Source organism: Lissotriton helveticus, chromosome 2_2 (assembly GCF_964261635.1).
Source record: "Lissotriton helveticus chromosome 2_2, aLisHel1.1, whole genome shotgun sequence".
NCBI lineage: Eukaryota > Metazoa > Chordata > Amphibia > Caudata > Salamandridae > Lissotriton > Lissotriton helveticus.
Genome location: NC_136060.1, coordinates 256,562,612 through 256,584,743, shown reverse-complemented (window position 1 = coordinate 256,584,743; position 22,132 = coordinate 256,562,612). Strand labels below are relative to the sequence as shown.

General features: G+C 42.8%; 1 protein-coding gene across 1 annotated transcript in view; it reads right to left on the bottom strand.

Moving 5' to 3' along the window:
• The window catches only part of LGI2 (leucine rich repeat LGI family member 2), a 376,870-nt gene that overhangs the window by 180,705 nt on the left and 174,033 nt on the right, over positions 1-22,132 (bottom strand). Inside the window, exon 3 of the mRNA XM_078678382.1 lies at positions 13,235-13,306. Coding sequence (XP_078534508.1) covers positions 13,235-13,306 — 72 coding nt within the window. The remainder of the gene's footprint in view (positions 1-13,234; positions 13,307-22,132) is intronic.

Genomic DNA, 22,132 nt, shown 5'->3' with positions numbered 1-22,132 from the left:
GGGAAAGGGGCATGGAATGTGGACAGGTGGATGTGGCAGGTACAGGTTACAGTCATCTGACAATGCTAGGCGGGTAGGAGGGGAGTGGCAGCTCAACAGAACACTCGGAGTAGATAGGAGTGGCAGGTCGATGGAACATGGTGGGAAAAAAGGATGGAGCAGGTGCATGCGCACAGACATCGAAGGGCGGGGGGAGGAGAATAGGGGCAGTAAGCTAAGTACAGAGGCTAAGCAGGAGGTCAATGATGGGGCATAGAATTGGGCAATGGAGGGCATGAGGAGTGGACTGGTACATCATGCTAAATGGAGGGCAGTGGCAGCACATCAGACCATGCATGGCAGGAGGGAGGAGGCTAGTCCACTGATTCAGACAACAGGGGATAGGGAGGAGGTGGATTGGGCAGCAAGCTAACTGTTCAGAGAAGGCGGGAAGGCCAGTGGTAGAACAACGGCCACACAGGGCTGTAGTAAGGGAGCAGGGACATGGACGTGGACAATGGATGTCTAGGAGGAGGGAAGGCAGGAGCAGCAAGCTTGGGTGTTTGCAGCACAATGCCAGGCTCTGCTTCCAACCCCCCCACCATCCATTGTGATATGCATCTTACTAAACATTAAAAAAAACCTAGAAATTTGCTGAAAAAAACTAAGATTACAGGGACGGCATAGTTAGACTCAGATTTCACTCATACACAGCCAGTGAAATTCAGCAGTTATAGTTACCTGAGCTAACTATAACTTACGCCCCCGCAATGTACTGCTAATGACCTTAGACATTACAGCATTCATGACATGGTCAGTTATATCACTCATGCCATCACTCATGACATCTCAAATGAGCTGTGAATGAGATGGAACTATAATCGCTAGAACTTTATTTAGGGATAGTGTGTGTATATTAACACCCCTTTTTTTTCTTTTCTTTCATGTAAGAACCATTATAATACGCAACGTGCCCAGATTAATATGGCCGATAGCCTTTCACTTTAAAGTAATGTGTAGTCCATTGTTTATGTTGATGTTTGCAATCCTAAGTATGTTTATTATGAATAAGTCACATTGACGAACATACAGGTATGGCGGTCACGGGGCAAGATATGCTGAAATGAAATTGTGTACATATTAACACTTGTTTTCTTTTCTTTATAGTATCATTTCCTGAATCTTCACACCATGACCAGGCCAATATGGCCGCCAGCTTTTTGGATTTAAGTAATATGTAGTCCTTTGTTAATGTTGGCAACTGGAGGCATTTGTATATTTAAATAAGGATGCTACAATGACGTCTTGTATCGTTATCAAGGTTCGGACGAGCCGAAACGCGTGGATCACGTCCTTTGCAGATTAAATACTTCCAAACTACAATCTGAGTGCTGATTCCTTCCTTGTAAGAGTGAGAGGAGATTAAATACATATATATAAAATTCACTGAAAAAAGCACAAGTTTCAGGGACATTATAGTTAGAAATTAGCATTTAAAAAAACCTCAGAATTCACTGAAAAAACCACAGGTTTCATGGACATCATAGTTAGTTGGACATTTCACTCGTACAAAACAAGAGAAATTCGGCCGTTATAGTTAGTTGTGCTAACTATAACTCGCGCCCCCCCATTATGCACTGCTGATGACGTCACATATTACATCACTCATGACATGGTCAGTGACATCACTGATGACATCTCAAATGACATCAGTGATGACATCATCCACGTGATCATCTGATGCACCTCCTCACACCCTAAAATACAGACTACCATTCTCGAAACCATAGACACACCACTACTAGAACAGCTACAATATTCTGTGCACTATGCATGCAGACCTTTAATCAGCTACATAGCATTGATACAGTCTTTTAAATACTCAGTACCTATGCAGTCTAGGAATCCTTCTGTCTGTCCCATGCACTTGTCCATTCAGCCATCCAGCACTATGTACGTATCCTATCATTCGGCCAATACCTAAGCACTTATAAATTTAGCATGCACTCTCTTTGCAACACTGAAATTACTCCAGTTATTAGTCATATACTTAAGGAATGGCCTAGCCACTAATCCAAGTACTGGTACAATGTTTTGTACACTATGCATGCCCATCTCTAACAAGCTACATATTAATTATACACTCTTCTAAATACTCAGTTAACACCTATGCACTGTTGGAATCCTTCTGTCTGTGCCATGTATTTCTCCAATCACCCAACCAGCACTATCTACGTATCCTATCACTCCGCCAATACCTAAGCACTTATAAATTCAACATGTACTCTCTTTGCAGCACTGAAATTATTCTAGTTACTAGTCATGTACTTAAGGAATGGCCCAGCCAAAAATACTAGTACAGCTACAATATTCTGTGCACTATGCATGCAGACCTTTAATCAGCTACATAACATTGATACCGTCTTTTAAATACTCAGGTCGTACCTATACATTCTAGGAATCCTTCTGTCTGTCCCATGCAGTTCTCCATTCATCCACCCAGCACTATCTATGTAGCCTATCACTTCACCAATACCTAAGCACTTATAAATTGAGCATGCACTCTCTTTACAGCACTAAAATTACTCCAGTTATTAGTCATATACTTAAAGAATGGCCTAGCCACTAAAACAAGTGCAGGTACAATATATTGTACACTATGCATGCAGACCTTTAACCAGCTACATACTATTGATATGCCCTTCTAAATATCCAGTTAGTACCTATGCAGTGTAGGAATCCCCCTGTCTGTCCCATGCATTTTCTCCAATCACCCATCCAGCACTAGCTACTTATCCTATTACTCCACCAATACCTAAGCTTTTATAATTACTGAAAAAAATGTTTAGCATTTTTTGACTACTGTCAAGGTAAGATTAAGTAATCCAAACACTATCAATGCACAACTAAATTCAGCTGTGCACTATATATACACCTCTAAACAGCTACTTAGTAAAGTACTACCCATGCAACCTAGGACTCCTCCTGTCTGTCCCATGCACTTCTCCAATCACCCATCCAGCACTATCTACATATCCTATCACTCCGCAATACCTAAGCACTTATAAATTCAACATGTACTCTCTTTGCAGCACTGAAATTATTCTAGTTACTAGTCATGTACCTAAGGCATGGCCTAGCCAGTAAAACTAGTACAGCTACAATATTCTGTGCACTATGCATGCAGACCTCTCTAATCAGCTACATAGCATTGATACAGTCTTTTAAATACTCAGTTAGTACTTATGCAGTCTAGGAATCCTTCTGTCTGTCCCATGCACTTCTCCATTCAACCATCCACCACTATCTACGTATCCTATCACTCTGCCAATACCTAAGCACTTATAAATTCAGCACACACTTTCTTTGTAACACTGAAATTACTCCAGTTATTAGTCATATACTTAAGGAATGGCCTAGCCACTAACACAAGTGCAGGTACAATATTTTGTACACTATGCATGCACACCTCTAACCAGCTACAACCTATTAATACACTCTTCTAAATACCCAGTTAGTACCTATGCAGTGTAGGAATCCTTCTGTATGTCCCATGCATTTCTCCAATCACCCATCCAGCATCTACTTATCCTATTACTCCACCAATACCATAGCAGTTATAAATTCACTCTACACTCTGGGCCTCATTTATGAAAAGTGACGCATCGCTGCGAGAAAACAGCGATAAGTCACTTTTCATTGCGCCCTCCTTACTACAACAATGATGCATCATATTAACAGTATGACGCATCATGTCGCAAGGAGTTACAGATACGTCAGTATTTCTGACGTATCTGTAGGTGCAAAAATTACGCATTGCTGGATTGTGAAACAAAAATGACACAACTTCAGCAATGGGCCATTTCACATGGGCAAGTTCCATGTGAAATGTGCCTGCGTCAGACTTACGCCTGCCATGAGGCAGGCGTAGGATATTGACGCATTTGTGTCCTAGCAGTGGCTCAGTGAAATCTTATAGATTTCACTGCGTCACTTCTACAGCCCTTTCATGCGTCAGAACGCACCCCCGTGCATACATTATACCTGGCTCAGGTATAATATGGCTCAGGAGGTTACAAAGTGATGCATCTATCTAGATGCGTCACTTTGTAAATATGGTGCAACAAGAATCATTTTTACGCTGTTGGTGCGTCACAAAAAGTGACGCACCAGCGGCGTAAAAGTGACGCAAGGGCTAATAAATAAGCCCCTCCGTTTGTAATACTGTAATTATTCTGGTTACTAGTCATGAACTTATGGAATGGCCTAGCTACTAACACAAGTACAGCTATAATATTTTGTGAACTATCCAAGCAGACCTCTAACTGACTACATACTATTTATACACTCTTCTAAATACCCAGTTAGTAATCATGCAGTGTAGGAATCGTCCAGTCTGTCCCATGCACTTCTTTAATCACTTATCTACCACTATCTACTTATCCTATCACTCCACCAATACGTAAGCACTTATAAAATAAGTGTTCACTCTGTTTGCAGCACTGTCATAATTCCAGTTACTAGTGGTATTCTTATAAAATGACCTAGGCACCAACACAAGTACACATAAAATATTCTGTGCATAATCCCTACAAATCTCTAAGCAGATACATACTATTGGTCCACTCCATTAAATACTGAAGTAGTACCCATGCAGCATAGGATACCTCCTGTAAGTCTCATACAATTCTTCAATCACCCATCCAACACTATGTTCTTATTGTATCAGTCTGCCAATACCTAAGCACTTATGGGGCAGATTTACAAGCACCCAGCGCCACGAGTACGTCACTTTTTGTAACATAGTGATGGCGCCAGGCACTCCTTCATATTTACAAGGAGAGGAAAAGCCACCCTGCGTGGTTTTTCCTCTCCTTGTAAATATAGCCCTTTCACACACAAAACTTTGGGTTGAAGGGGCGTTCCAAAGGTGTTGCTGTGGGTGTTCCCACGCAACACCCATAGAACAAGACACATCTCCAGATTTATGAGAAATCGTAAATCTGGAGATGTGTGTGAATGCTGTGCCATCCTAAAGTTGGTGTAGCAAGGCGCAACGAGGAGAATTGTTTTCATTTCTCCTCAGTTTTCCTCTTCCAATGCATGCTGCATTCCACAGAAGAAAATGCCTTTACTGATTGTTTTTTTGCAGGAAGGGACGCAATCTCTGCACGACACAGACATCCTTGCACCATGGTGCAAGGGTGCCTGTGTCACCGCATGGCTGCAGTTTGTGCAGCAGTGCATTGCAGAGGGAAGCACAGAGTTGCAACATATTCATCTACATAAGTCACATCCCTGTGCTTCAGAAATGCCACAGTGCAGTACTTCCTCATAAATCTTCACCTATAAATTCACCATACACTACATTCTTTCAGTCAATCATGCTGTATACATATATTCAACCAAACTTTCACACATTACCTTGCAATTATAGTTCTTTCCTTAACCAGATAAGGTAGTTCTGAAAATAACTTTTTTTTCTTCTTTTTTTTTGTGTATTTTGTTTGTATTTTATTGAACAATTTTGTATTTTTTGGGTGTTTTTTCAAAAAATGAACAAAAAAATAATGAATAAAACAGAAAACGTTTGGAATTACTTATCATTCCAAAAGCAAACAAAAAAAATTAACAACGATGGCTGCGTTGCGCAGCACAAACTGCATCCACCGACTGCTCACCGAAGCATATGTTTCTTACACTTCACACAGTGTTGCTCGAGAAAGGCGAATTCTGGCATAATGTCCATTGCAGGTGTTCCTGAGGACGCTTCAGACGTACTTGCCACAGCAGGTGAGGGATTCAAAGCAGCTCGCCTCATTTCCTCCCAAGTAAGATTGAGGGGATGTGTGGTCCGGAGATGCTTGTACATAGAAGCAGTGCCACAAGAGTAGTTTTCTTCACTGCTTCTTGACAGGACTCTGTCACAAATTTTGCACGTCACCTTTCTCGCATTTACTTTCTTCTCTCCAGGTGGAAAAGTGAAGAATTTCCACATGACAGGTTCCGGCCTCTGTGGACTTGGTGCCTCCTGCAAGAATTCTTCTTCAGAAGATACTTCCTCCTGCTGCTGTCCAGATGCCATTTTGTTTGATATTTTTTGAAAAACACCAAAAAAACAAGCAAAAAGGGTTCTTGTAGGAAAAGATATGTCTCTCTAAAGATGCTCCAACAAGAATGATTAAAATGGGTATGGCCCTTCAATAGTTACAGTGGGAAATGTTATGAACCATTGAAATCTTTTTTTTGAGGTCACATGGGATCCGCACACTCTGCACTCACAAAGCACGCACCCGATGCGACTTTGCGAAAATATATTTAAAAATAATATAACTTTATTATAAGTACAAATATATTATTTTTATGAATATCTTAGATAATCTCTTGCAGTATATATGAATATTAAAGACACATACATATCATTTTAGAACATAAACAAATTTTGTGGGATTCGTGCACCCACGCACCCCAGCATGGATATCACGCCACCGCGCAAGCGTCGCGTACCGTAATGCGCATGTGTCACGAATGCGCGAGAGCAGGAGTCGCGGACTGGTCGCATACCAATCGCGCACATCACGTAATATTAAATGTATATGACGTAACTGAAAAACACGCAGCCGTCACACATCATACGAGGATCCTTCATGACTTTTCTAAAATGGCGGCTAGAATCAGCGCACACACCGTTATGTATACGCTTTGGGTGCGCGACTCTGAAAAAACATTCGAATTTTTTAAAAAAAAGAAAATAATATAAATATATATTTTTTTAAATAAAAAAAATCAAACAATATTTCAGTTTGAATTTTGTAACCAAAAAATATATTTTTGCAATTTTTAGAAAAATATGTAATGTTATTTAATGAATAAACTATTTATGAATAAACAGTTAAAAAACTGTAGAAAATCAGTACAAAAAAAGGTATAACTACTATTACACTTAAAAATGAGCATTTAAAAAACCTTTGTAATTCACTGAAAAAAACACAGGTTTCAGAGACGTTATAGTTAGAAATTAACATTTAAAAAATCATTGAAATTCACTGAAAAAACCATAGGTTTCGGAGACGTTATAGTTAGAAAATAGCATTTACAAAACCTTAGAAATTCACAGAAAAACATAGGTTGCAGGGGTGTTATAGTTAGCTGAACATTTCACTTGTACAAAACCATAGAAATTCCTCTGTTATAGTTAGTTCTGCTAACTATAACTCGCGCGCCCACAATGCACTTCTGATGATGTCACATATTACATCATTCATGACATGGTCAGTGACATCACTGATTACATCACTGATGACATCATCCATGTGACAATCTGATACACCTCATCATACACTAGTATACCCTTTCATCACTCACTGTAAAATACAGAGTACCATATTTGAAACCATTGACACGCCAATACCAGTTACTACATACCCACTCACTGATTCCTAAGTCTACACACACAACTACCCATTCAACAACAGAATCACTTATACATGCAGTCACTAATTAATAGAGCACTATCAAATGCACTTATACACATATACAGACATTGACACATCAGCAGCACTATTAGTCGGTTATGCAGTCATCCTACTCCCTCATGAAAAAAATTAATCACACTTCCATTTACTCACTTACACAATTATACACACAACACCTCATTTATTCAAACACATAGTAACTCATAGTTAATATGTTAAAAAATCACCATTACAATTATACACTCATTCATAATTGCTCACAAACACTGACTCTTACATGTACTTATTTATATACACCAACTCTCACATACAATGTCTTTTATTTTTTACTTTGTTGAAGATGTACAACTAAAACATATATTCGTTCACCAACACACAAATAAATACACGCAGTCACCCAAACAACTGTTTCCACATGCACTCTTAAAGCTATACACCTAGCCAATCAACCATTCACACATCTATGCACAGAGTTACACACAACCCATCCAACCACATACACTCAGTGTCCCATACAAATACTCACCCAACTAATCAATAACTAATATACATACTCATGCAGTTAGTGACCAACTGATGCAGCATGTTATACAACAACAGAGACAGTAATGCACATATTCACATAGTTTAGTTACTTAGCGACCCTTGACCCTTCCAGGTAGGTCGCTCCCCCTCCGCACAGCGCCGCCTGTGTGTCCCTGCCCCAGCTGCCGCTGCTGAGGAAGTTTAAGGCCCTCCTCCACCCGCAGGCTACCACCTACACCTCGTCCCTGGTGGCCAGTGGTAGTCCGTAGGTTTGCTCATCCTCCATTGTATTACCTCTATTTTCTTTTGTTGCTCCCATTGTAGTGACTGCATTTTCATTGTTGTGTCTGTGACTGCTGTTGTCTGTCTCCCCCGCTGCCTGTACGTGGTCTGTGCCCATTCTCTCCCTCTGTTCCCCTTGCTGCCCTCGTGTCTTTCTGCCCGTTTTCTCTTCTGCTCCCCTTGCTGCCCCGTGTCTCTCTGCCCGGTTTTTCCTTCTGCTCCCCTCACGGCCCCCGTGCCTCTCTGCCAGTTTTTGCCTTCTGTTGCTTAGCTGCCCCTGCATTTCTGTGACCTTTCTGCCCTTTCTTGTGACCTTTGTGCCCTCTGTGCAACTCGTTTCCCCCCGTTTCTTTTTGTGACCTTTCTGCCCTTTCCTGGCACCTTTCTACCTCTGTGCCACTCGTTTCCCCCCGTTTTTTGTGACCTTTCTGCCCTTTCTTGGGACATTTCTGCCTTCTGTGCCACCCATTTTCCCCTGTTTTTTGTGACCTTTGCCCTACTTGTGACCTTTTTGCCTTCTGTGCCACTCGTTTCCCCTTGTATTCTTGTGACCTTTTTGCCCTTTTGTGACCTTTCTGCCCTCTGTGCCACTCGTTTCCCCCTCAATTGTTGTGCCCTTTTGCCTTTTGTTTCTTTTGTCGCCCCTCACCGCTCACGCCGCTGCGTCCCCTGCAGCTCCGCCCCCCTGACTGCTCATTCACTGCCCCCGCCTCCCACCGCTCGCCTCCCAGCTGCTCCTCACTCCCACCTCGCCATACATGCCGTCCGCTGCGCGGTCACGCCGCTGGTGTGTGGCAAGCCCGTCTACGCCCGTCCACACCTGGACCACGCCCACCGCCAGAACCCCTGGCCCCCGCACCCACCATGACGACCGCCGCCACTACGACGCCAGCACTCTGCATGCTCTCAATCCCGGAAAACTGCTTCAAGGCTGCCCGAAACGCACACATGGTCCTTTCACCTGCCGGAACTGCAGCTACACCAACCACAGCATCGACGAACCACCCGCCAAGAAAGACCTCAACCACCTCCGATGCATACTACTGAACACCCGCTCCGCACGTAAAAACACGCCGTCGAGCTCTGGGACCTGCTCAACACAACCTCCCCGGACATCGCCTTCCTGACAGAGACCTGGTTGAACATCTCCTCCGCACCCGACATCGCCATCCCAGACGGCTACAAGATCACCCGCAGAGACCACACCAACAGAGTCGGAGGAGGAATCGCCATCGTCCACAAGAACAGCATCAGTGTCTCGACTAGCACCGACGACGCGTTAAGCACTGCTGAACACATGCATTTCCAGATCCACACTGACCCCACCTCCACCCTCAGAGGCACCCTTGTCTACCGATCCCACGGATCCTGCCCCCAGTTCAGCGACTCCATCGCCGACTTCATCAGCACGCACGCCCTGACCTCCACCGACTATATCCTCCTCGTAGACCTGAACTTTTTCATTGAGAACAACAACGACAGCAACTCCACCACCCTGATCGACAACCTCGCCAACCTCGGACTAAGGCAACTCGTCGCAACGCCCACCCACTCTGCTGGCCACACGCTCGACCCTGTCTTCTCCTCAAGCCCGCAAGTCTCTGTCAGCTACACCACCGAACTCCTCTGGACCGACCACCACTGCATCCACTTCACCTTCCAGAAACCCACCACACACCACCGCACCCAACAGATCCCCCGCCGCCACTGGAGCAAAATCACCGAAGACCAACTACATGCAAACCTCGCTCTCAGCCCACCCACTGAACCCTCCAACACCGACGTCCCTGCCCACAACCTCAGATGCTGGATCGAGGACTGCGCCAACACCCTCGCCCCGCTGAAGAAACCCCCCAACAGAGACACCAGCAAGAGGGCCAGCTGGTTCACCCCAGAACTCCTAGATTCCAAGCAAGCCTGCCAGAAACTAGATAAGAAATGGAACAGTGAACAAACTCCAGACAGCCATGCAGCACACAAGGACGCCGTCCGCAACCACCACCACCTCATCAGGGCTGCCAAGAAGACCTCCTTCAAAGACCGCCTCGACAACAACAAATCCGACAGCAAGGAGCTCTTAAACATCGCGAAGGAACTCTCCTACCCCAGCTCCAACACCAACGACATCCCTACGTCGCAAGCCCTGTGCGACTCCCTCGCCACCTTCTTCCACCACAAGATAGCAGACATCCATGACAGCTTCAACACTCAGACAGCCCCATCGCACCCCACCTACCCATCAAGACCATGAGCACAATCCACTCCGGCTTTCCATCAGACCCATTCCCGCACCACGTCTTCAAAAAAGCAAGCAGCTCCATCGCACCCCACCTACGCAACGTCATCAATCTCTCCCTTGAGACCGCGACCTTCCCAGAGAGCTGGAAACACGCCGAGATCATTGCCCTACTCCAAAAACCCAAGGAAGACCCAAGAGACCTCAAGAACTTCTGACCCATCTCTCTGCACCCCTTCCCGGCCAAGGTCATCGAGAAAATTGTTAACAGACTGCTATACCTCGAAGAGAACAGAATCCTGGACCCTTCCCAGTCAGAGTTCCGCAGCAACCACAGCACCGACACTGTTCAACATTTACATGGCCCCGCTCGCACACGTCGCCCGACAGCACGACCTCAACATAATCTCCTACGCCGACATCCTCTTTCCCATCCTAGGACGGGTAGGGGCACTCCGCCCGAAGACAGTTCCGTACTTCGTGGTAAAGAGGTTTACGAAGCCTGCTTACCACATACCTCTGGAGCCCAACTGGAGAAAGGAGGGTGCATGAGATACTCAGGGTCCAACATATCAAATTGTGATCCAGAGGGCGCTTCTGTGGAGGGGCCTGACTCTGCAAAGGGGTTGGATATGGGCCTTAAAGAGCGGTCGTAGTCTGAATCATCATCCGACCATGTGTGGGAACCTTCAGAGTCCGGGGGGAAGGAAAGCATAGTGTTGCCTGGAGCTGAGGAGCCCGCTGGGGTGTTCAGATCTGGCTGAGCAGGGGGCCTGTGCCTAAGGAAGCCTTTTTAGCCAAGACAACATCACTAGGTCCTCCCCTTAGGGTTGTGGGTTGTCACACAGGTTCTTGGGGGGCAGTGGACAATCCTGGAGGTAGAGGCGCTGAAGGACCAGGGAGTTTTTCCCTTGGTGGTAGGGGTTGTAGGCATCTCTGCGCTATGTCCATTAACTTCTTCTCCTGGGAAGCCATTGCGATAGAGACTGCCTTAATTATGGAGGCATACAATGCATCACAGAACTTGACTGTGACATGGAAGGAGATCTCTTCTTCTCAGTGTAATAATCACCATATTCCATCATGTGAATGGTGAGGTAAGCATGTCCTCAAACGTCCAAAAGTGTTGATCAGTAGTGGTCACCCACCAGGTAAGAGGATATCAGATGACTGTGGGGGGAGGCCCAGAGAATATAGGGTAGCAGGTCTCAAGGCCTCCAAAGGCCTTCAGTAATGGAGGGGTTATGGGTCCCAGCAGACACAAATCAACCTTTTAATTCACAGGCACATTAACCAGTATTGTTGCAGCCTGGTCAGTGTCTGTCAGTACACAGGAGTCACTCTGCTCTTTCCAAGTCTTACTCCGTACGGTGTATTCGCTCCAGGCTGTCCGGGCCAAACAAATTCAGTTCTACTGCAAATGGAGGTGCTTGGCAATGCAGGGGAAATTCAACGCACAATCTGTTTCATTGTAGAGGGAAGCGAGTGTCTTGTTGTGAGACGTGCGAGGGGCCCCATTCCTCAATATACCAGATTTAGCTCAAAATAGGATAGGAGCAGCAAAACATTCCCACGGCTGCTAAGCAGCAAAAGGCAGAAGCGCTGCCTCAGGAGAAAACAAACGCAGATGATATACGCAATTACGCATTAAAGGGAGAACGGAGTCCTAATACTCATCTGAAGCGGGCTGCGAGCAACAAAGAAAGAGGGCAATAGAAGACGGGCTAGAGAAGATGAAGCTACTCACTGCAGATGATTGGTTGATGTACTTGTTTGTTTAGAACTTTATATTGGTTGCGTTTTATGGGAAATTAATTATTTGATTGACATGTTTCTATGCTGTTAAAATAAACAAAAAAGAATAGCATAATCCTCTCCTCCGAATCCTGGCCTAGAGTCTAACTGTAACTGCACTACATGAGGTTATGTCTTTTACCACAGTGTTGCAGCCACATCTTCTATAAAGGGTTTTCAGAGAGAGGTCAGCTCCTGTCCATGTTTTCAGACTAGCAACATAACATGCATTTTTATGCATGAATCTAACTCGATCAGGTTAGGTCGATTTGGTCAGCGGTTATCCCAAAAACCTGGCAAATGAGCTCCTGAACCTATTTTGGCCACCACTGTTCTATGAGGTCATATTCCTATTCCTTGATACAAGCAATATACACAGAGTTATATCTATTAGCTATGATAGCAAAAATAAATTACATAAATGCAGTACAAAATATTATTCAAGCTTTAGAAACATATATATCCCCTTGGAGGGTAGAAAATATATATGAAAGTCAAGTACTGCAAGTTGAGACAAATGGCTAAATATGTTATGTGAATATGTAGAACGTGGCTAATCACCCGTGAAGGTATACAGGCGCCTATGACGATTTGTGGTTAACATTTAATTTGTAATATGGCTGAGATGTAGTTTGTCTCTCTAATTGTATTCTAATTTTGCCTCCTAAGTGGAAAATAGTGCTCACCTAATAATATTAGACTTTAAGTATGGTATGTGTGATGTATGTAATGTTTTGGACAAATAATACGTTATTTGTTACTCTATGTTTATCCTGAAGCTGTAAGACTACTTGATCTATTTGCATACTCTGGGAGGTAAACTCTTAAGCATCGTTCCCAACTGCTTCCAACCACGTCTCAAAGTCAGACAATAAGGCAAATAATCAAGTCTTCTTTTTCTGTAAAGGGCTATATGAGCTGTCAGAGAGAATGTACAACTTACAGGTACTCCAGGTGGAAAAGACCAGCAAAGGCTTCATCTCGTATGACAGTGAATGTGTTGGAGTTCAGCAAGCTGAAAATACAGAACAGAGATAAAAAGTCAACACGGCAGGCTGAAATGAGGAGTGAAGATCAATTTGTGTTTATTGACTACAAAGCCATTATATTCACTGAGCTGGCTTTGCTGCTCCGTTGAACCTCATCAGGAAAACAGCACTTCAGTTCACAGGCAGACAGGAAGAGCTGACTGAACATGTTCACTTTTATTGCCAGAATAAGTAGCACCATTTATGTCACTTCATGATAACATACCAAGGAAATCCCTGATAAGAAGAAATGGCAGCCTTAGAAAAGTGCTTCCCACTGCACAAGCTGGGAACTGACTCATATACTACACAGGCTGATGAGTCCGCCAGAGTGAGCCACAAAGGATGGGATGAGCATTTCTGTTTTTTAATTATGTATTTAGCTTATTCTAAGCACAAATAGGTCAAGATGTACAGTAACAGTATATGGTGCTAAAATAATATAAATAAGGAACAGCTGAGCCACCAGAGCCAGCCTTCTTAATAGACAAAGCATTTTTTACACAAATAAGAAACAGTAAGGGCTCAATATGAGTGGTCGAGTGTTCATGCCCTGCCCTTAGGAGGAGATATTGGCTTCGCCAGGAGTCACTGGTGCTACATTTCTGCTTTTCATTTTTTATCAGGGAATAATCCTCCAGGTCACCTGTCATACTTGGAGGACATTGTTCAAGGTAAAACAGAACAATCACTGGTTAACATGGGGGAACTGGTGCGGAAACAGCACTTCCACATTCCATGAAGGGCTATGGAAGGTTGGGGTCAACTTTTGATCCCACAGCAACACCAGGACCTGGCATTACTGTTTTTATTTATGTATTTATTTATGCAAATGTATATAGCGCGGACGTTATCCCAAGGGGCTGGAGTGCTTTATAGGAGCAATATTCCATTCCATGGAAGTTACAGATGATTTAAGATAGATAATAAAAACTTAAGTAATTACAAAATTTGAAAATACAACAAGGTAGATCATTACATAAAAACAGAGTGTACAGGGCATAATATGGTTGAAGTAGTACACAGAGTATTCAAGAGGTGTAAATGGCCATAAAAAGGTCGAGGTAGTAGGCAGCCATTAGACAGTTACCCTCGGTATCGGTTATACCGAATGTGGTTACTGCCTCAAGACTCCAGGCCCCTCATAGTGAGGACCTATATCTTAATACATAAAAATTAGAAAAATAAGTCAGTAATTCATAACTTTAGTACAGCCATGAACCAATGGTCAGGTTTCACAATATATTGTTTCTGAATTAAGAACAGAGGTATGTAACTACATGAATACACCCAACCAGGAAATGCTGTATTGTGGCATCGGAATTATATAGTGCATCATTAGGAGTCCGTTTTCGGCGCTGAACAAGGTATGGGGCACTTTCTCAGTTTACTTCTTTGTTTTCATGCGCGTAGCATGAATCGGCGAATCGGAAAAAGTGGTAACATGCTGCTTCTTTTTTCCATCGTCGTCAAATGTAAAGTAGAGCATTACATTAAATAAGGAAGCTGGAAGAGGCTGACTGGAAGGAGAAATCCTTGAAGTTTAATTCAGGTTTGAATAACACAGCAAGTTACAGGAGCACGACCGCTTCATGGAAAGGTCAGCAGTTAAGTGTCAAATCAAACAGTTAACCAACATTAACAGTACAGCATCACGAGTGATGCACTTTCGAAGAGAAACATTCTCTTCGCAAGTGCGCGCTCAGGAACACACTTACATCAGCCATAGAATGTACATGTGAGGAAACAAAGGAAATACTTAACCTAACCAGTACTCTACAGCTGTTGAGGCCCAAATCGCTCTGATTCATGGTCAATTTATGGTTGAATGTATGTTAATTGTAGTTAGACCTATAGGACAGGTGTTAGGTGCGGGCGTAAGGATCAGAGTGGTGCTCCAATGATGCAGCATACTGAAAATTGCACGTAAGAATGACGATTAAAAGAAAAGGGGTAGAATAGGTTCAGTCATGAATGCGAATACCTGCTATTTTGTTTTTAGGTGTGGCCTCTATTAAACAAATTTGTGAATGGAATATTAAAATACTCTCTGAATTTTTAGATGGTTGCACTTATTCTTCATCTTGGTGGTATCAAGTACCCAAGCTTGACCGTGCGGACTGAGAAAGAGCTTCCACTAGTTCAAGACAATTTTTAAAGGAAGGAATGATCAAGAGCAAGGCCTACACAGAGTGCAAAAATCTTATTTGGCAATAGCTACAGAGTTCTGATAAAGCAAAGTGGTCCGGTGTTGTGGGTGGCTCAAAGTAAAGTATGATGTACATTGCTTTAACAGTGATACGTGTAACCACAAGCAAAGGATATATGGGTTTGAGGACTTGTGGTAAGATCACAGATGGTATATTTAATTTGAGGAGTATCTAGCCGCTAAGTCCTGGATTCTCTGTTGCCTAATAAACAGGTAGAGGTAGCCCTGAGGTCGTTGGCATAGTCAAGACAGGAAAGCAGTAAGGCTGTGGCAGTTTCTACCTTTTGAAGGAAATGTAGGTAAGGGAAAATCCCACTGAGGGATCACATGATGAAGCAGAATTTGCCTTTAGTGACTTGATTTACTTATGCTACAAAGGGGGAGAAAGAAAGTTATATTCACACTCACATTCCATACTTGGGTTAAGGGGTTTGATGGAGGACTTTTTCTGTCACAAGGTAGAGGGCTAATAGATGATTTATTTTCCAAATATGAGCATATCCATTTTCAATGTGTTTACCTTGAGGTGTTTAGCTACCAGTGGTCATTGAGTTGGAGGAATTGGCTCATGGCATCGAAGTCAAGATTTGATAGAGTTCCAAGCTTTAGAATGACTTGTGTGTCATCAGCATGGTTGTAGTACTTTAGTTTGAAAGAGAAGATGAGGTCAGGAACAGGCTATGGTTCATGTTGTAGATGAGAGTGATGATGGTTTTGCAGCAGAAGCTTTTTCTCACCTCTGGGCACATGAATGGTTTTGCAACTTAGACACTTTACTCAGATGATATACTTTACCCACAGAGGCATTGGTTCTCTGATGAACCTTGCTTCATCGCCGTGGGGGTGAGAAATCAGGTTGTCGAACTGTTGGCACCCAATGCAGACCAATAATTTGTAGCCAACTGAAAGGGGGCATGGCCTGTGCCAACCTATCAGCAATCCCCCTATCTGGGGCATTCTGGAGTTAGCAGGTAGTCTAGTTAGTCCCTAAGGACCCGCATCAGTGAAGGGGACTGTATTCCCCATCCAAGAGCGCACCAGGGAGTGCGTTTGCAGAGTGGTGGGGAAAGGGAGCGCAGCCTGCTATGACAACTTAGCAATCCCACTTTGTGGGACTTGCTGGAGGTAATAGGAAGGGTAGCTGGTCCCCAAGGTTGTCCTGGGGGGCAACTAGCTCTCCTATTACCTCCACTAAGTCCCACACAGTGGGAGACCATGCCCTCTTTTCTCCACCACGCTGCAAGCGTGCCTCCTGGCACAGTACTAGTTGGGGGATGGAGTCCACTTTACTCCTGAGGGACTTTAGGGGCCAAGAAGCCCTCCTGGTATCTCCTTTAAGTCTTATGCAGCGGAAGTCCTTATACTATTTTTATAACACTCCAATTGCCGGATTGTTTTTCATCTTGTTTATTCTTTATGTACTCAATATTTATAGTAATACAAAAAGACAAATGCACGTTGGGAACAGCCTACGCGTTTCGTCCCTGTTCTCGTGGAACTTCTTCAGGGCAACAATCCAACTTTTGGGAAGTCCTGTGTACAATCAATTTATATAATTCCAAGAATAGACCTCTAGTGTACTATTGAGACCTCAAGTGGTTCTCCTATAGAGTCAATGGTTGGTGAAACCCTCTATAGCCCCATTGAGTCCAAGACAGGTCTCCCATTTGTTTGTTCTCTCCTATTGATCCTGTGTTCAGTAATCAGGAGAGAAAATGGCATGCAAAAGTTCATTTAACGAGCATCTTCATGACAGGCATCAATTTCTATCGACCCCTCTGCAAATAGAGCACCCGGGCATGTAATGCTCCCTGTTTCTGGTAGTAGTCTGTTATCACAACGGCTTAAGTATGGTATGTGCTGTCATTTTGCTTGAACATAAGTGGAATACAATCATTGATTTATTCTGGATTAATTCTGGATCATTGGTGTAAGAAAGGAATATATAGTGCTCCTCAAAATTGTGGAATTGTATGAAGAGATTTGCGTTTTTTCGGTTGACCAAGAAGAGTGAACATTTTTCTGAAAAATATTAGGGACAAGCAGTATGCAGGCGAAATTTGTATCCAAAACCATTTTTCTGTTGTATTAATGTGGTATTTAGTGTATAGGAATTTTGTGGAGTGGGATTATATGTTTTGGAGAGTAGTTATGTGGTATTGTAGTCTGTGTTGTAGAGTGGTAACCTCAGGTTTAGTCTTCCTTGTTTCCATAGAAGCCAAACTATAAACTCACTAAGACACAAAAAAAGAAGGTACCACTAAGGAGCAATTCTGGTCCTAGTCGCAGGTATGAGCAGCGCCACTGGAATTATGTGACTGTTCGATGCACCAATTTTCACATAATGAAACATTTTCTGCAGTTGCCAAATATTCCACCATCTAATGCCTAATCTGCAGATTTGAACAAAAAAAGCCTTGTTTCTAGCTCAAATGGCTCAAATGTTACCAGAAATGCAGTGAGTGTCACATGTTACAGCGTGGTGAAAGGCCATTGGGAAAGCTGGCATGGTCATGTGCTGAATGTGGGTGTTAAATTGGTACTAATGGTGCATAAACCAACTCTTCTTTCTTTGCCTTTCTTGCCTCTTTCTGCATTTCTCTTGCTTCTTCCTGCACCTTTCTTCCTCTTTCTGCACCTCACTGTCTTTTTTCTGCTCTTCACCTGGCCCTTTCTTCACCTCACTTGCCTCTTTCAGCACCTCTGTTGCTTTTTTCTGCAGATCTCTTGCCTCTTTTCGCTCCTCTCTTGCCTCTTTGTGCATTTCTCTTTTCTGTTTCTGCACTTCCCTCGCCTCTTTCTGTACCTATCTTGCATATTTCTGACCTTATTTACCTGTTTGTGCACCTCACTCTCTTCCTTCTGCACCTCTATTGCCTCTTTCTGCACTTCTCTTGCCTCTTTCTGTACCTCTCTTGCCTCTTTCTGCAGCTCATGTGCCTCCTTCTGCACTTCTCTTGCCTCCTTCTATACTTATCTTGCCTCTTTCTATAACTCGCTTGCCTCTTTCTGCACCTCACTAATCTTTTCAGCCGGATTCGCACACCCAGTGTGAATTCGGCTGATTTGTTTTTTAAAATTGCTTTTTTTGGGCCTGGCGGTACCCCTGAGCAAGCCTACGGGGTCAGGGTATTTCTACCCTGCCCCCTTTTCTTCATTTTTAATTTTGTTTTCGTTTTCTTGGACTAGGTCATGTGACAAAATGGCTGCCAAAACATTCTGGTTTGGAGTGTTGGCAGCCAATCAGAATTAAGCTTGTGCTCAGAAGGATTCAGGGCTCCTCCTGGGTGTTCAGATATCGATATGTTTATTTTTTGAATTTCTCAGAAACTACTCAATGGATTTACACCATTTACAACAAGGTTGCTTTCTGAACCAAGAGCTACCTTGTTGCCAAATTTGGAGTAATTCCGTTCAGCAGTTCCGTCTGTAGCCTGTTCCAAATATTCCTATGGAAATGAACATGGGGAAAACGCGTAATGAGGCCCCCCGTTTTTCTTGGCTCCCGTTTGACCAATCACCCGGAAACTTTCAAGACAGGAGCTGACCCGAGTGAACCATTTGTTTTAAAAATTTCGCAAAGATTCGTCAAATGGCGCCAAAGATATTGGCACAAGAAAAAATGCTTTTTGAATAGAAACAAGGTCCTAGCTATAACTACCTACTGGCGGTAGGTAATATATATATATATATATATATATATATATATATATATATATCCATATCCTGGAAAACTCAAACCACTTCCGAATTCCGCCAGCGGCGGTTAGGCGAGGAAAGAGACACAGACCTCCGAGGTTTAGTGGGCAAAAAGTGTGGTTTATTTCAGTGACCCAACACAACGCGTTTCAAGCTCGTAAGCCCTTGTTCACGTGTCAAAGTGGAACAAACACCAACTGTTATTTAAAGTGAAAAGATCCCACTCCCACTCTCTGACATCACAGGTCACATGTGTATGGGCATAAACAACAGACTAAAGCGACTACAACAAAATCATTTTGTAGTTGAAGCCCTATAGAAAGAATAATATATTATGACACATTTAATATATAAGTACACATGTATTCAAAAAAATAATCTTTAAAAACATGTAAAGTGCTTAAGTGTCAAAGTTTTTATAAAACCATAAATATAATTCATGTTAAGATTCTCTTTGGATGAGTCCAAGACTACCTATATTGCTGCAGTGCCCATACAAAATGTTTCCGGATAAATCCGCTTATTTCCAACACAATCTGTGTGGCCTATTAGTCATGAATGTCTAGTTGCACGTATAATTTGTGTTGCCATAATTTAGTGGTATTCACTTTTTCTTCATAATCAGTGCAAATGTCAGTGGGACGGAATCTGTGCAATAGTGCATGAATAAATATAAAGTGCAGGTGTGATTAGCATTGATTTCTCAATTATTTTACAATACATGTAGACCATCACCATTCACAGTTAGAATACAAATAATCTTATTTCTGTGAAATGGTGTCATGTTTTTAAGGCAGAACCACATTTACTACTTGAAGGAAATCAATGACAAACAAGTAGAGAAAAAGATAAAATATGTATGATACAGTAATGAAAAGAATTATTATCTTTGTATATTGGAGACACTTTCAAAGTTACTAATATGGATAACCTTAAAATAGCAGATTATACCCACAATATGACAGCAATAGTATATTGTTACAGAAAACTACGCATGTCTTCTGTGGTGTTCAAACCGTTAGGCCACTTACAATCAAGCTCAAGAATGTACTTAGTTTCGAGCTGTCGGAGTTGGCGCTCTCTATTGCCACCCCTTCTTTTCTTAACCACAGCATCTATTACATAATAGGATAGGCAATTGATGTTGTTAGCATGTGCTTTCTTAAAATGCCTCACAACAGGATATGTTGCGTCGCTGTGGAGAATGGCTCTTATATGCTGCAAGATCCTGACGTGCACCTGCAGCTTGGTGCTACCCACGTAGCGAAGCCCGCAGGTACACGTCAGGACATATACAGCATATTCGGTCTTGCAATCAAAGTTACCCAAAATCAATGTAGGGACAGTACTAAAAGGAGTAGAGTACTTAGACATGTTACAGCCAAAATTGCAGGCACGACATGACGTGCATTTTCTGAAACCCTTCTTAGGAGCCAACCACGTGGTGACTTGCTTGACCTCAGGCGATACTCGGTCCAAAACAGTACCCATAGTGCTACTTCTTCTGAACGTAACAACAGGCTTGTCTGCTATTCTGTTACGCAGAACATTATCAGTAAGAACTACAGGCCAGTGTTTGTTAAGTATGGTTCTTATCTGCCGTTCCTCTCTATTGTAGGTGGTAATTAATCTTGGATTATTGGTATTCCTAGAGATTACAGCAGTATCTGGGACCATTACGCTGTCAGCTTCAGGAATAAATAAGCTCATTCTAGATCTAGTTTTGGCTTTATTTATGGCCTCACACAGAATTTTTTGTGAATACCCCCTTGCCTTCAGCCGGTCAACCAGCTCTAGTTGACACCTATCAAACTCTTCCTCATTGCTACAAATACGTTTTAACCTTAAGATTTCACCATAAGGAATGCTGGCAATGAGGTGTTTGGGATGAGAGCTGGTTGCATGTAACGTAATGTTACCTGAGGTTGCTTTTCTATTCAAGGTACTTTCAAACTTTTCATTATTGACAAAAACTTTGACATCAAGGAATTCGATTTAATTTTTATGGATATTAGAAGTGAATTTTAGATTGTAGATGTTATCATTGATCTTATTTATAAAGCAAACTGCTTCCTCTTCACTACCCTGCCATAGAATGAACACATCATCTATATATCTCGGGTAAGATCTAATGTGTGTCTGATAGTCTGCCAGAAAGGTGGTTTTGAGAACCCGTTCCTCCCACCAGCCAACATGTAAACATGCATAGCTGGGGGAGAAGCAGGCTCCCATTGCCACCCCCCTCACCTGTTTGTACAAATCCTTGTCAAACAGGAAATAATTGTTGTTGAGGCACCATTGAATGAGTTCCAGTACAACCTTGTTGTGCTCATATAGAGTGCTAGACCTAGTTTCCAAAAAATGTTTAACAGAAGCCATTCCCTGATTATGGTCTATACTTGTGTATAATGCTTCTATATCAAGAGTGATAAGAAGCATATCATTAGACCATTCCAATTTGTCTAGTTTTTGTAGGAAATCTCCAGTATCTTTTACATAACTTGGCAACGTAGTTACCAAGCTTTGCAGAAAGAAATCTATATACTGGCCTACATGCTCACCTAAACTATTTATGGCCGATATAATCGGTCTCCCTGGGATTGGAAAAACACTTTTGTGGACTTTTGGAATTAGGTAAAGAACCGGCGGCACTGGAAAATCATTGAACATAAACTTATGTTCTTCTATAGAAATTAGACCCTGTCTTTTCCATGAAGCCAGAAGTTTCTGTAATGCATTCTTGGCCTTGTCGTACTCTTTGACATTGGATTTTAGATAACAATTCGCATCACTTAGCTGGCGTAATGCTTCCGCTATATAGTCTTTCCTTGGCCACAGTACAAGGTTCCCCCCCTTGTCAGATTTTTTGACAATCACCTCTTTGTTACTCTCTAGTTTCTTTACC